The 14,127-nt window shown below is 40.6% G+C and overlaps 1 protein-coding gene across 3 annotated transcripts; it reads left to right on the top strand.

The window, feature by feature from the left end:
- The first annotated feature begins 6,429 nt into the window (after positions 1-6,429).
- LOC147606037 (isocitrate dehydrogenase [NADP]) lies at positions 6,430-14,062 on the top strand. 3 transcript variants are annotated; one of them, XM_086792463.1, is made up of 17 exons: positions 6,430-6,604; positions 6,718-7,168; positions 9,242-9,285; positions 9,388-9,497; positions 10,836-10,873; positions 10,996-11,073; positions 11,159-11,212; positions 11,293-11,394; positions 11,526-11,617; positions 11,692-11,795; positions 12,236-12,304; positions 12,391-12,506; positions 12,584-12,618; positions 12,791-12,933; positions 13,121-13,243; positions 13,372-13,457; positions 13,680-14,062. In XM_086792463.1, exons 2-16 carry the CDS (start codon positions 7,117-7,119, stop codon positions 13,451-13,453), a joined length of 1,242 nt encoding a protein of 413 aa, XP_086648589.1. In that variant the 5' UTR covers positions 6,430-6,604; positions 6,718-7,116; the 3' UTR covers positions 13,454-13,457; positions 13,680-14,062. The 3 variants fall into 3 exon arrangements, with proteins under 3 accessions (XP_086648589.1, XP_086648590.1, XP_086648591.1); XM_086792464.1 differs by lacking the exon at positions 6,430-6,604 and adding an exon at positions 9,030-9,115 and having other exon boundaries at positions 6,974-7,168; XM_086792465.1 differs by lacking the exons at positions 6,430-6,604; positions 6,718-7,168 and adding exons at positions 7,321-8,809; positions 9,030-9,115.
- The last annotated feature ends 65 nt before the right edge of the window (positions 14,063-14,127 follow it).

Here is a 14,127-nt window from a genome sequence, read left to right as displayed (position 1 = left end):
GTATAGGCCCACATACATCACTATGTACAAGTTGCAATTTACGAGTGGCCCGCATAGAACCATCCTTTAGAAACGCAGAACGCTGCATTTTGCCCAAAATACAGCCTTCACAAATATGTTTCAATGGTGCCTCAGAGGGGGCAATGAAGCAACCATATCAAATTTCTACAAACGCAGCAAACTAGCAAAGTTCAAATGACCAAAACGAGCATGCCATAGTTTTACATCTGAAACTGCCTTTTCATCAGAAACTGCATTTGCTAAATCTTCCGCACACTTGTCATAAGAATTGAGCCTATACAGCTCACGAAACAAGGTGCCAGATACAATAATCGTATCACTAGAAGTCAAATCATGAACAGTACATCTGTCATCCACAAATTTGACTACAAGTCCAAGTTTAGCAAGCGCAGAGACAGACAATAGATTCTTCTTTATCCTTGGCACATACAAAGCATCTGAAAGTGTGAAAGCGTTGCCATTTGCAGCAGTAAGCATAATTTTACCAATGCCCTTCACTGGGTAAGAAGCATTATTGGCACATGTGACAATATTCCCATTAGGGACAGCCTCAAGACAAGTGAACATATCACGATGCGAGGTAATGTGCTTTGTAGCACCACTGTCAAAATACCATACATCAAAGTCAACAAAAACTGCCAAACATGCATCATGTGTACAGATGGGTCATACTGGCAATACACGCTAAATGCCCATTCTGTATCCTGCACAACATTTATAGGATCTGCATTTGTAGAAGCATCTGCTATTGTGGCTGCATTTGACTCTTTCTTCTTTACCTCTTTAGCCTTTAGCTTAGGTGCTAGTAGCCTTGCACTTGGTGGCAACCTGATCCAAGAAGGAAGACCCATGGCTTACACCTCTCACAAATTGAAACCTTATGAAGTCATTTATGCCACCAATGATTTAGAACTCCTAGCAGTTATTCATTGTCTTAAGTTATGGAGACACTACCTCCTATGCCACAAGTTCTAGCTTGTAACCAACTATAAAAGTTTCTTCACCTAGCCTAATCTCAACATGAGACAAATGAGATTGATTAAAATCCTACAAGAATTTGATTTTGACATCAAAATTTGCATTGGGAAAGATAATGTTGTAGCAGATGCCCTCAACCCCACAAGTCTTTCTAAGTGCAATCTCTACGCCAGATAACCCCATGCTAGAGAAGGCAAAACATGTCTCACTTCATGACCCCGATTGCCAAAAGCTGGTGAACTTAGTTTAGAAGGTAGGAGCCACATTGAAGGAGAAGGCCTTGATCAAGGATTACACTACCAATTATAAGTGTCTCTACTTCTTGCATAGGTTATGCATCCCTACAGATCTTACTCTAAAGAAGAAGATCCTGAAACTCATGATAACCCTATAGAAAGAACCCAAGCTATGCAAAGACCTTGAATGCCTTAAGGATAAGCTACTATTAGCCAAGAATGAAGAGAGGTGTCCTTCAATATGTCAAGCAATGCCTTTCATCTCAAAGGATTAAAGCTGAGAGAATTAAAATGCTCGAAAAACTTGAACCTTTGGATATTCCTTAGATGAAGTAGGATTAGTATGGATTTTGTCACAAGTCTTCCCACAATACAAGGAGGGTATGATTCTATTTTAGTAGTTGTGGATATACTTTCCAAAGTAGCCCATGTCATCCCAGTGAAGAAAACGTTTTTATCTTCTAATATTGCCCGCTTATTCATCAAGGAAATCTTTAGGATTCATGGATTTTCAAAGAGAATAGTCGGTGCTGATTTGACTTTACTTCAAAGTTCTGCCCTGACGTTCCTATTTCAAGATATAAGAATGTAACTTTCTTTCAGTACATCTTACCATCTAGAAATAGATGGCCTGACTGAGAGAGTTAATCAGGTTATAAAAGACATCCTTAGAGATTATTATGGAGGTGAACCACAATTTAAGTGGATTGAATGCCTTCCTTTGGTGGAATTTTCTTACAATACATCGTATCACTAGAGCATAGGCATGCCACCATTTAAAGCCCTTTATGGTCAGGAACATTTCCCTTGAATTTCTTTGACCCCACCTTAAAGGTTGAGGCTTCTAGGAAGATGCTTGAGGAAATGGAAGAGAAAACTAGAGCCATCGATGAGGACATTAAGGCTATTCTCAGGATCAGCAAAATCACTATGCAACGGATACCAAGAGATATCAAAGAGCCTTGAAAGAAGGAGACGATCTACGAGTGCAATCTAAGCGAAAGTCTCTGTACCTTGGGAAGTATAAAAAGATCAACCTTAGATATTATGGACCTTATGAAATCATTAGATGTCTAGGTAAGCATGCTTATAAACTTCTACTTCCTGATCATCTCTCAAGGTCCATGATGTATTTCATGTACCCCCCACCACCACCTCTTTCTTGCACGTACACCCTCTTGGACACGTGGTGCACGTTACCTCCCCCTCTTTTTACCACCTCCATGTACACTCCTTCGATACCCCTCTTGGACAAGTGGTGTTCCTTCTCCGATGCACCTATCGCCCATGCACCTTGTCCAGGTGGTGCTCCCTCTTTGACAGGTGGTGCTCCCTCCCCGACGCACCTATCACCCATGCACCTTGTCCAAATGGTGCCCCCACCCAGATGCACTTGCCCCCTACTAGCACTCTCTCCCTCCTTGATGTACCTACCATCTAGATGGCACCCCCACTTGGATGCACTTGCCTCTCTACTAGCGCTCTCTCCTTGCGCAATAGCTCCTTCCCCTCCCCTCCCCCCTCCTAGAGGAAGTAGACTGCCATAGGCTAGGCCCTGGGAAAGAATTCTTTATGGTTCTCTTTTCATATTTACAAGGACTATTGGCTAAGAAGATCATTGTTATCTAATGTTGCTTTCTATATTATCACTCAATGAATTGTTGGAAAAAGAATGCTTAGAAGAGAATGTTTTCTTGGTTTCAATGGGTATGTTTTGTTGGTTTCATTGCTAATCTACAGGTACATTTTCTCCCCCCCTTAGCTAACTCCGCTATTTCTTGTGTGGCCAAGTGGAGGCAATAGCAAGGCCGAGAGAAGGCCCAGGGTAATCCCCCCTATGCCACTAGGAATTGGATTTCACCTCGCGAGAGTGGACATGTGATTATGGATACTGCCTAGTTCTACGGGCCTAGGCTAGTGCAGTGAATTAGCCCACCTCATAAGTAGACATCCCCTCTGAGGAGCGAGAGGGTTTGGGCAACGCTACCTGAGGGGCAGATATAGCTAGGCTTGGTCCTCGTCTCGCCAGTTGGCTTGACGACGAGGGAGTATGGTCCGTGGGGTATGCCCAGTTGGTTGAGGCTAGAATACTGAATTATACATCATCGATGGTTTGGTTTTGGTTTGGATATGTTTATGGACATTGATATGGAAGCTTGGATCTGGTTGCTGACTTGGTTTTAGGCCCCTTTTATAAATATTTTACTATAATTATTGTTATAATATAAATATTATTGCTTTCAACTTTTTACACTAAAGGTTCCTTAAGGAACAATGTGGAACTTCTTTAATTAAAGAACATGTTTTTATGTGTTTCACAGTGTGGTAGAACCTAATTAGCTAACAAAAATGAATTGGGTGAGTGGGTGGGTGGGTGGATGGATGCCCCAACGGTGCTATCCTATGGATGGGTAGACTTGATGAGTCATGTAACTTTCCTACACGCTATCCTATGGACGGGTAGACTTGATGAGTTGGGTAACTTTCCTATACTGATTTATTTTGTTATGATCTGTAGTAAAAATAGAGCCCCGAATAAGTTCCGTTTTAGGGGAGGACCGAGGCAGGGGGCGATGCCTTGTTTAAAAAAAGAAGAGAAAAAGGCATTGGCTTCTATGAACTAAGTGGGGGGCTTGTTCCATCTTTGATCATGCACATTGAGTGCCATCGATCTAAGGAATAGATTCCTTTTAGAATGACTATGTTTTCCTTGACGAGATAGAGTTAGGCTCCCCGTTTGCTCATATCCTTGTATTTATGAGAGATCACGGTGTCGTCAATTGGAGATCACGAGACTTAGCCACATATCAAAGGATCACCTTGGCCCAACTAGGGTGGGGACCTTATAGAGGAAAGAGGGCAAGAGAGCTCCCAAAGTTAAAATGAGCATGTAAAAGTCTATTAAATGTAGAGATTTTGACTAATATATAATGGCGTTCACATATGTTCGCCAATAATAACTCATTTATTTGCTAGTCTAGTCATTGTCTTAAGCTCTTAATTCAACCTAGGCACATAATTCAGTGCACCCTAGTGCCATCAGGGGTGTTTAATAGTACATTTACATGTTTCAATGAAGCTTTGAGCTGAAAACAACTATTCATCCTGCTATTGGGTTTCGATTATTTAGAATTGGAAACTCGTCTTTGGTCAATATATAGACCATCAACCCACCTATAATTAACATATTTAACCTTGGTAATGGTGCTTTACACCATGTGAATCTATCTTCGATGCTCCCATGAGTATATTTTAACCCTTTTGATAAAGCTTAATTGTTGCATACATTAACATTGCCTGGTGGGGGTCCTCAAAACAATATTGTTAAATGAAAATAATATTCACTTCTTTCACATTTTTGGGACTGAAAAGAAGAAGTATAAATCTATTGTTATCAAAGCTATTTTTGATATCTATACCAATGGGATGGGATTTTGATTCCAATGGGGTGGGATTTTAATTCAATCATGTGTAAATCATATTTACATAATTGAAATATTCAGCACTTTCTATTCAATGTTGAGTAAATTATTCTTATGTCCATGTTTGTTTGGTGTTTTCATTTATTAAAGATGTGAATATATGATAAAGCAAATGAATGCTACATGTGGATGGAAAGAAATTACAATTTCTTCCATATTAGTAGAGCTTAAGAGGATTAGTAATGACACATGGAAAAAAAGATTTGAAAATTTTATCCGCCTCCAAGGACACAATATCATGAAAATAGCACATATCAAAAGTAAAAATGCCCTTTGAACACGGACATGAACATTGGTTTAGATGTTGGCTTGAGGAAGTATATTGATGCTACATATGTGGATAAATTCTAAAGGAGTAGACTATATGCCTATGTGACTATGCCACAGAGATGCACGGAAATAGATATTGTTAGGGAAAGTTATCATTCACAATGCTCTCATTTCCAATGTAATAAGAGCAAAGTTTATAATTCAAGTCTATACATACTTGAGATACTTAGCTAAAGCTAGGGGCGTGTTGGGTATATGCAAATTATTTCACAAAGTGGGTGCTCTTTTTCTACATTTCACTTGCAAGGACATATAACAAGAAAGTAAGTGCAAAAGTACATTAATAGCATATATTGGGGTGGGAAATGTATGATGACATGTGCTGCGAGGAAGTTGAATTTTAGTGGTTCATTGGATCTCTTAAAATCTCCATTGAAAATGAAAGTTTTGAAAATAAATTATACCCCACTATTGAGCATCATGCTTACTTCATGCATGACGTATTGAGTTTAGCTAAACTTTTTTGAAGCTAAGAGAAAGAAATCTTAACATCATGGTTTTTCATCTTGATCACGCTTGAAAGTGTTGAAAACAATTTGATTATAAATTTATACAAGGCGAAATCTTAACATCATGGTTTTTCATCTTGATCACGCTTGAAAGTGTTGAAAACAATTTGATTATAAATTTATACAAGGCATAAGGTACTCTAGCATACACAATTTGCTATTATATATAGGCATGCTTTTATTATTGTGTAAAAGAGTGTTAAAAAACATGGAGCTGAAAGGGTCATGAGAATAATTAGAATCGTCCACTCAAATGCAATGCTCAAAGAAGATATTTGTCTAATAAAACACGGAGCTGAAAGGGTCATGAGGATAATTAGAATCGTCCACTCAAATGCAATGCTCAAAGAAGATATTTTTTCTAGTAAAAATAAATGCAATGCTTTAAAGTAACCGAGATTATAACTAGGATTTGAAAGGGTCAAGAGGATAATTCGAATCGTCTAATCACAAAAAGATGTTTTTTCATAACTTATCAAAACAAAAGCAATGCTTTAAAGTAACTGAGATTATAACTTGGAATTATAAATTTATTCTTGTCCTTTAAAATAACTAGTGGGGGTAGACCCGTGCTTTGCACGTCTTTTGAGACCTCCAAAGTCAAATTCTATGTGAACCTCCTCAAAACCTCCTCTTCTCCTTCTTGAACCTCCAAATTCTTGCCATGTTAGGTTTGTGAAACTCTTCCTTTATATAATATAGGAAAGATAAGGGATGAAAGTTTTTTTTGGAGAAATAAGGGCCCATAACGAGTGAAAAATGAAAATTTATCAATTAGTCAATACAACCTTACACGTTATTGTTTTGTTGATACCTTATTAATTAAGGTTTTTTCCAACTGTTACTTTGTGGCAACCAATCTCTCACATCTGCATCTCTCACCACCTCTTTCTCTTTACCATTTCAAGGTGTGCATTTGTTATCTAGTTGGGTTTGTTCGTTCACAACTTGCTTTGATACTACAACGACCTACTAGTCTCCACTATCTTGGAACCCACATACCTGCTGATGATGACAGCACAAACCAGTAGCCGCTCAGATGCTCAATGTCATCTCTCTCAAACTCAAATGCATATTGCTCAGTGTCATATCTCTCAAACTCAAATGCATATTGCTCTCTTCACATGACCTGATTGCAGCTCCCTCTTTTTTTGTACTCAGTTGAATGATGGATGTGGTCTCAACGAAGATCCGTGCACAATGGGCAAGGGTGAAGAAGCCAGGACACTAGAGAAAGGAAAACTGACTCCATAGAATTGTTTTGGGGGAATTTTTTTATAAAAAATCTGTATGGAAATAGAATTTTCAAAATTGCAGGTATGTTTTTTTTTGAAGAGAGGACTCCATTTTAGTAGCCAAAAATGTCCTCTCTTTTTTTTGAGATTTATTACGCGCACTCGAGGTACCTTGGAAAAATGCCACACATGTCGCACGTGAGAGGTGGATGCCACGAGAGCTGAGCTGGAGCGGCAAAAAGTTGGCCATTTATAGAGATCTCTTCCTCCTGTATTTCATCGCAGAAACCCTACCCTGCAGCAGAGAAGCCCTAGCTCTCTTGCCATGGCTGCCTTCCAGAAGATCAAGGTCGAGAACCCCATCGTTGAAATGGACGGTAAGCTCCCTCCTGCTCTTCTCCGCCAGTTTTTCTCTCAGAGTAGTTAAGATCTGCCGCGCCAATAAACGTCTAGAAGATCCGCTCCTTGCGTCTATTTCTCTGCCGTAATCCGAGATCTGTATCGGTTGCAAGCTTTTGGACTGCCGGACGATTGCTGGAAGCTACAAGAGATCTGGTTAAGCTCTGATTGTAGACCCGGTTTTGAATTTGTTCCCACTTTCGCCAGCATCACATCTGGTTTTTCCTCTTTTGGTTAGGGAGGGGGTAGACTCTTCACCCAGTAGCGACTCCGTGTATGCGTTAGTTTCCTTTGATGGATGTCTGAAGCCTGTAGGACTTCTTCTGAGGTGTACAAATTCTGCTTTTTTTTTTTTTCGACCCAAGGTCTTTTCGTTACTGTTTTTCATCGCCCGTAAGGGATGCTGCCGAGGAAGCACCTTGTGGGGTTTTGGACCCCGGACCTCTTGGTCCTAGGCAATCACGTTCACCACTTGGGCTTTCACCTCATTGGCTGCACCCCGTACACTTGAGTGGTGCATGGACATATTTGTACAATAAGTTTAGAGATATGCAGCATGGGCAGCCAAGAAGCCCACCCCTGCATGGGGCCGGATGACCTTCTCGATCAGAAAATCAGGGGGCATATTGGCTATTTACAGGCCTCTCTTCCTTCCCTCTCAAGCATCCAAGACAATGGAAGACAATTTAACGGTGAGGGAGAACGGGGCAATCAACGTTTTGCTTCAGCCCTGCAAAACAGGCATTCATAAGTCAGTAAGAAAACAGCCTACCCCATCACGATTCCTGTGCAGATTAGCCCCTTGGTCAGCCTGAATTCTTATGCTGTCGTGTTAGCCCAGTAGGAAATAGGTATTCTCAGGTCAAGGGTCAGTTCTGCAATTCAATATCATAATAAAGCAAATATACCCCAAACTGGGGATTCTTCAGTGGGTCATTTGGACCCAATCGGTGTTCGGTGTTGTGCCATCTTTCCTCTTCTATATTAATTAATTGTCGCAGCAAAGTAATTAATTGCACGACTTAATTATGAATCTTCCTCCCTATATGGTATTAGAGTTGAGGCTATCTTGAGGTTGTGCACAGTTTGGTACATATTTTTTTTTCTTAGTAGAAATGGTGAGCCCAAACTTAATTGGAGAGAGTAATTGAAGAGAAAGGAGAAGGAGACACTCGATAGGATCCCACCCAGTTAACAGTTATAAGGCAGGCAGTTTGTGCCTATTGGGGGCCTCCGACGACCCAACCCTATTTGGGTCGGCTAGGTCTTGGTGCCCACATGTGAAAGCCAACTTTTAAATTAAAGGTTAATATGCTGTGTTGCCAGCTGACCAGCTGTGACCTGCTTGATCAGTGAATTAGGGGGCAATCTTCTCTGATTGCAGGCCCCTCCTCTTCCCCACTCAATCATTCAAGACAATTGAAGGCAATTCAGCTACCTTTTTCTGCAAGGGACCACACACAAATCAAAGTTTTGCTTAAGCCCTGCAAAAGAGGCATCTGGAATTTCAATGCTCAAAAGGCAGCCTACTCCGGCACAGTTCTTGTCTGGATTAGCAAGTTCCCACATTTTGTTCAGCTGGGATTCTTAAGCCATCGCTTAAACCAGCAAGGAACAAGGTATCCTTAAGGATCATATCTCCATTGTTCTCAAGCAATTACACAACAAGGTGGGGGCCCTTGAGTGGACTGTGGGTTATTGGACCCAACTGGGTGTCTGTTGTACCCTCTTTCCTTTCTTCTCTTCAGTATTAACACTCCTAAAGTAATTAATTGCACACATTGAACATGAGCGTTCTGTGCGCATACAACAAAGCATCTTATGAAACTTTATATGTAGGACTTTCATTATGTTTCTACATAAGAGGATTTTTGGACCAGCCATCTGTCAAGAACATGAGGCAATGCTCTTGTGTTGACTTTGAGGTAGCTGGACTGTGTAAAATTTTTCTTTGCTATTAGATACCTTATGTTACAAAGCTTGGATTTTGTCCTGATACCCTTTTTTCCTACATGGAGCTGGCTCATTTTTTTGCTTTGTGCTTGATTTAGGTGATGAAATGACAAGGGTAATCTGGAAAATGATCAAGGACAAGGTATTCAAAGCTCTTTTCCTGATGTTGTAGTGTTTATGTTTACCATTGCTCACTGCCATTTATGGAAGGTGCCCACCGCTAATTATGGAAGATTTCGTGCAGCTTATTCTACCGTTCTTGGATCTGGACATAAAGTATTATGATCTGGGCTTAGAATATAGAGATGCCACTGATGATCATGTGACAACAGAGTCAGCCTTGGCCACTTTGAAGTAAGTGCTTTTTGGCATTATATGCTGCATTGAGTTGAAACTTGATGTGTGTGTGTGTGTGTGTGTGTATAGCTTTTGGTGGTGGTGTGTTCTGTAGTTTTTGCTGCAAGGGTTTGTATCCGCTTTGGTTTAGGGACTCGGTGACTGGTGATTTAGCAACTGGTTTGAGAGCATAATACCATGCATCAGATGTTCTGAGAACCAAGTGTGAGTCAGAGAGCAATAGATACATCTTTTTGGGTTACAAAATTTGAGGTGACTGGCTTGCAGTGCAAGAGTGATCTCTCAGGATAAGCAGAGCCAAGTGGAGGAAGCCTCATAGTTCCACTTCACACCATTATTACAGCACCAGTGCCAGCATTATCAGCAGCGCCAGCTGGTTGGTGATACACAAAATCTAGAGAGCTGAGATGATGATCCTGTAACATATTGAAATGAGGTTTTGAAGTAGCAAGATAGTGCAAGGTGTCTTTGTTGAGAAGTTAAGGTGGGGAAACTTATGAAAAGTATATGATGGCCGTGGATGCGTTTGTGAAAATGTGAGAAAGGGTTTCTTCTCAAGATGGAGAGTCGAGTGGTGAGTGTAGAACACTTGTGCCTATGTGCCTATGTGCTAGGGTTTTCCAGAGATAGAAAGAAGAGTGTTATGTACAAGAAGAAGTAAATTCAAGTACAAGATGTGGCACTAACGCTGAAGAAAGCAGGTGAATATGACGATTTGGCTACCTACATATATATATGCACCAATGCTCCTAGTCGGCCAATGGTATTGCTGTCAGCCGTGTTTACCCGACTGTCACGTCATCACTGCCACGTGTCACATGCACTGTCTGACTCTGCTTGTCGGCTGCTATCTGAAGTCCGGCTATGCCTTGCATACTTGTAAGTGTGTCACAGTGAGACTTAAAAACACTTTCTAGATTGTCAGTTTCCCTACAAATCTCAATCACACTTTCTAAATCGTCAGCATCCCTACAATCTTAATCACCTTTAGGATATGATAACAAAGTTTCCCACTTTATCTACTGTTGCCAGATATTGTGGGCTAAACTAAACATTAGAAAGAGTAGCTCTCCAACTTTGTAAGGAATTTTATGCCCATAAAGCAAGGTTAGGAGAGCATGAGTAAAACAGTGCTTCTCATGTCCTTTAGGTTCAAGGATGTTGTAATGTTAGCAATGATCCCTTAGACCCAAATGCTTGTGGTGTTGACAAATTGCTTTACTGCTTTGTCGGTGTAGGAATTTTTAGTTTTGTTTTAGCTGTGGGCATGTGCATTTACATTGTTCTATTGTTATGGAGTACAAGTTAAATCTTTTTACTTATGCCATGGGTCAGGTACAACGTTGCTGTCAAATGTGCCACCATTACTCCTGGTGTGTTGCCAGATCACAGTCTGTGCATGAGTTTGTGTTTAATTGCATGTACTGTTTTCGTGCCTTTTGTATAGTGAAGTTATTCATAAGCTTGAAGGCTGCTATTCTGATCATTACTGTAGATGAAGCTCGTGTTAAGGAGTTTGGTCTCAAATTTATGTGGAAAAGCCCAAATGGCACCATTCGAAATATTTTGAATGGTAACGATCTGTCTTTTACATAAGTTGCATAAGAACGATTCATTGAAGAAGTTGCTTAAGTTTTAACCTACTACTACTGCTGTAGGTACTGTGTTTCGGGAGCCTATCATTTGTAAGAACGTTCCAAGACTGGTTCCAGGTGGGGAAATTGAGGTTTTGGCTCTGCAGAGTTTCTATTTCTTTGCTTCTTGAGTCATTGTGTGTTTCCATTGTGTGCAGGCTGGACGAAGCCTATCTGCATAGGAAGGCATGCCTTTGGCGATCAGTACAGAGCAACTGATACGGTTATCAAAGGGCCTGGGAAGCTGAAGCTAGTTTTTGGTAAGTTTGATTACTTTTCAACTTGCTGTTCCGCTTTGACCAGAGAGCCAATGTGTTCAACTTGAATGGATTCAATTAGTGAAACTAGGAATTATGTGGCTTTCTTTATTAAGCAGTGGCATGTGCTGCAGTTCCTTCAAAGGGAGGTGAAACTGAGGAGTTGGAGGTGTTTGATTTTCAAGGAGCCGGTGGAGTAGCTCTGAGCATGTACAACACAGAAGAGGTAGCCCTTTACTCTCTTGAAGCCTAAGCTCTGTTGACTTAGTACATCTTTGATGATGATGCATGGTTTTGCAGTCAATTCGCAGTTTTGCGGAGGCTTCCATGGCTATGGCGTTTGAAAAGAAGTGGCCTCTCTATCTGAGCACGAAAAATACAATTTTGAAAAAATACGATGGAAGGTGACGTCTCACTGATTTGCTTGCTTTATGAGATGCATCATTGCTTGTTTTCGTACAAGCTGTTTTTCTTCCAGCAGACTTTGAAGAGTCAAGTCATCTTCTTTGCAAGACTTTTGTCACATTCATACAACTTTGCAAATTACAAATGTTGTTCCATTCAGAAAGGTGAAACATGTGTGCTTATTAGAAAGGAGTACACAGGGATGAGTGCACCTTGAAGAGTTCATAGAAATGACAGACTTTAAAATGACTGAGAAACAAAAATTAGAGTTACTTTGGGTAATTTTCCAAGTTATGGACTTAGAGCATACTCTATGCAGGCCAAGCAGGGGCAGTGTTTCTAGAGTTGAAAGTTGCAGCATTGTTCAGCCAATGACTTCTCACAGCTCACCTTTGAAAGCTCCAGTATAATTTTCTAATATGGTTTCCTACTTTCACAGGTTCAAAGATATTTTCCAGGATGTATATGAAGCTGGCTGGAAGTCCAAATATGAGGAAGCTGGTATCTGGTTAGTCCTCTGTAGGTGCCTGAACTGTTTACATTGAACTGCTAGCTGTGATATTCGTGGCTTATTTCTTTGATGCTTATTTGCAGGTATGAGCATAGACTTATTGATGACATGGTTGCCTACGCCTTGAAAAGTGAAGGTGGATATGTGTGGGCATGCAAAAACTATGATGGTGATGTGCAGAGTGATTTCCTTGCTCAAGGTGAAAATCGCTTTTAGTTGGGGTTATCAGCACATTATGCCTTGTTTATTATTAAGGGGAACTGTTTCTATGAATAGGTTTTGGATCTCTTGGACTGATGACATCGGTTCTTGTAAGTCTCTTTCTCACTCTAGCTTGCTACAAACGTGTATAGATTTGAATAATATGATTTTTCACCCCATGCTTTGTGTTACTCTCTTATGTTTCTGTCTGCTATTAGGTATACTTTAGCTTTCCTACACTTTTCTGCATTCTGACTTTTGAACATCAACACTCTGGAGTAGATTGCACCTGATGGCAAGACGATTGAGGCAGAGGCTGCCCATGGGACTGTCACTAGACACTACAGGGTCCACCAAAAGGGTGGAGAAACAAGCACCAATAGTATTGCTTCCATTTTTGCATGGACACGCGGTCTTGCCCACAGGTAGCTTATCAAATTCCCACCTCCTTTTTTGAATCTTCTTAACATGCAGGAGATCACATCTTGTGCTTGTATTTGAAAGACATGATCATGCATTTTCCATCTCTGCTAAGCAGCTGATCTTTTTTTTTTTTGGGGGGGGGGGGGGTGGTTCCCTAATCTCACTTTTTAACATTTTGTTAATTTGCAGGGCAAAGTTGGATGGACATGCAGAGTTGAAGGAATTTTGTGAGAAGTTGGAAGCTGCATGTGTCGGGACGGTGGAAGCTGGAAAAATGACTAAGGACCTTGCTCTTCTGATTCATGGCTCTAAGTAAGGCCTTTATTTGGCGATTCTTCAATTTACGCCCCTTCCCCTTGCTTCCTCTATCCTTTTCATGCTTTGAAACTAAAAGGAATCTGAATGTGTTTTCAATTGTTACCCCTTTGCTTGCTGTGCAGGCTGTCTAGGGAGCAGTATCTGAATACAGAAGAGTTTATTGATGCTGTTGCCAAAGACTTGGCTCAAAGGCTGGCTGTGTAATATGGTACGTGTGATCTCTTCGTAATATCTGGAAATGCTTAGCTTTGGTTTTAAATGTATACTCTTTCCTTTAGTACAAAACCTGTTGCATAGACTTGCAATGAGCTGCTTTCACATGATGTGAGCAGGCAATGTGAGGTTTGCTTTATTTTTTGGGGATTTTTAAGCGTGTGTTATGTTTGCTGTGAGGTCAAAGTCTCACCTCTTTCAAGTGCATGCTTGGCAGGTGATGCTGTAAGTGCTTTAAAAAAGCACCAACAATTTTGTTAAGGCAAACCCTGCAGCAGATAGTGGTGTTGTGTAGTTTGAAGCATCAATAATGGCATCATCGGAAGGTTTCAGATTGCCTGGTTTCTTTCTAGATGATGCGTGCCAGAAGGGAAGCCACCATGGTTGGAACATTTTGATGACCTTGGAAGACACCACATTAAGTTTTGGAATAAGTAGTTTTGGAATAATTACATGGCGTGGTGTGAGTTAGACATCATTTTTAGGTGGGCTAATTCGGACCTTTGCATTACCGAAGCATTCTAAATTTGCATTTTAAAACTGTACTTATTTTCTTTATTTTATGGCCCATTGTTTTGTTAAAGCTTAATCTTCTTGACATGGATGAAGGAAATGTGTCCAAAGGCACACTGCCATTTTTGTGTTACGTAGTCTAGAAAGGGTGG

Source organism: Cibotium barometz, chromosome 58 (genome assembly GCF_041138505.1).
Source record: "Cibotium barometz isolate CiBa-2024 chromosome 58, ASM4113850v1, whole genome shotgun sequence".
NCBI lineage: Eukaryota > Viridiplantae > Streptophyta > Polypodiopsida > Cyatheales > Cibotiaceae > Cibotium > Cibotium barometz.
This window is presented reverse-complemented; position numbering and strand designations above follow the sequence as displayed.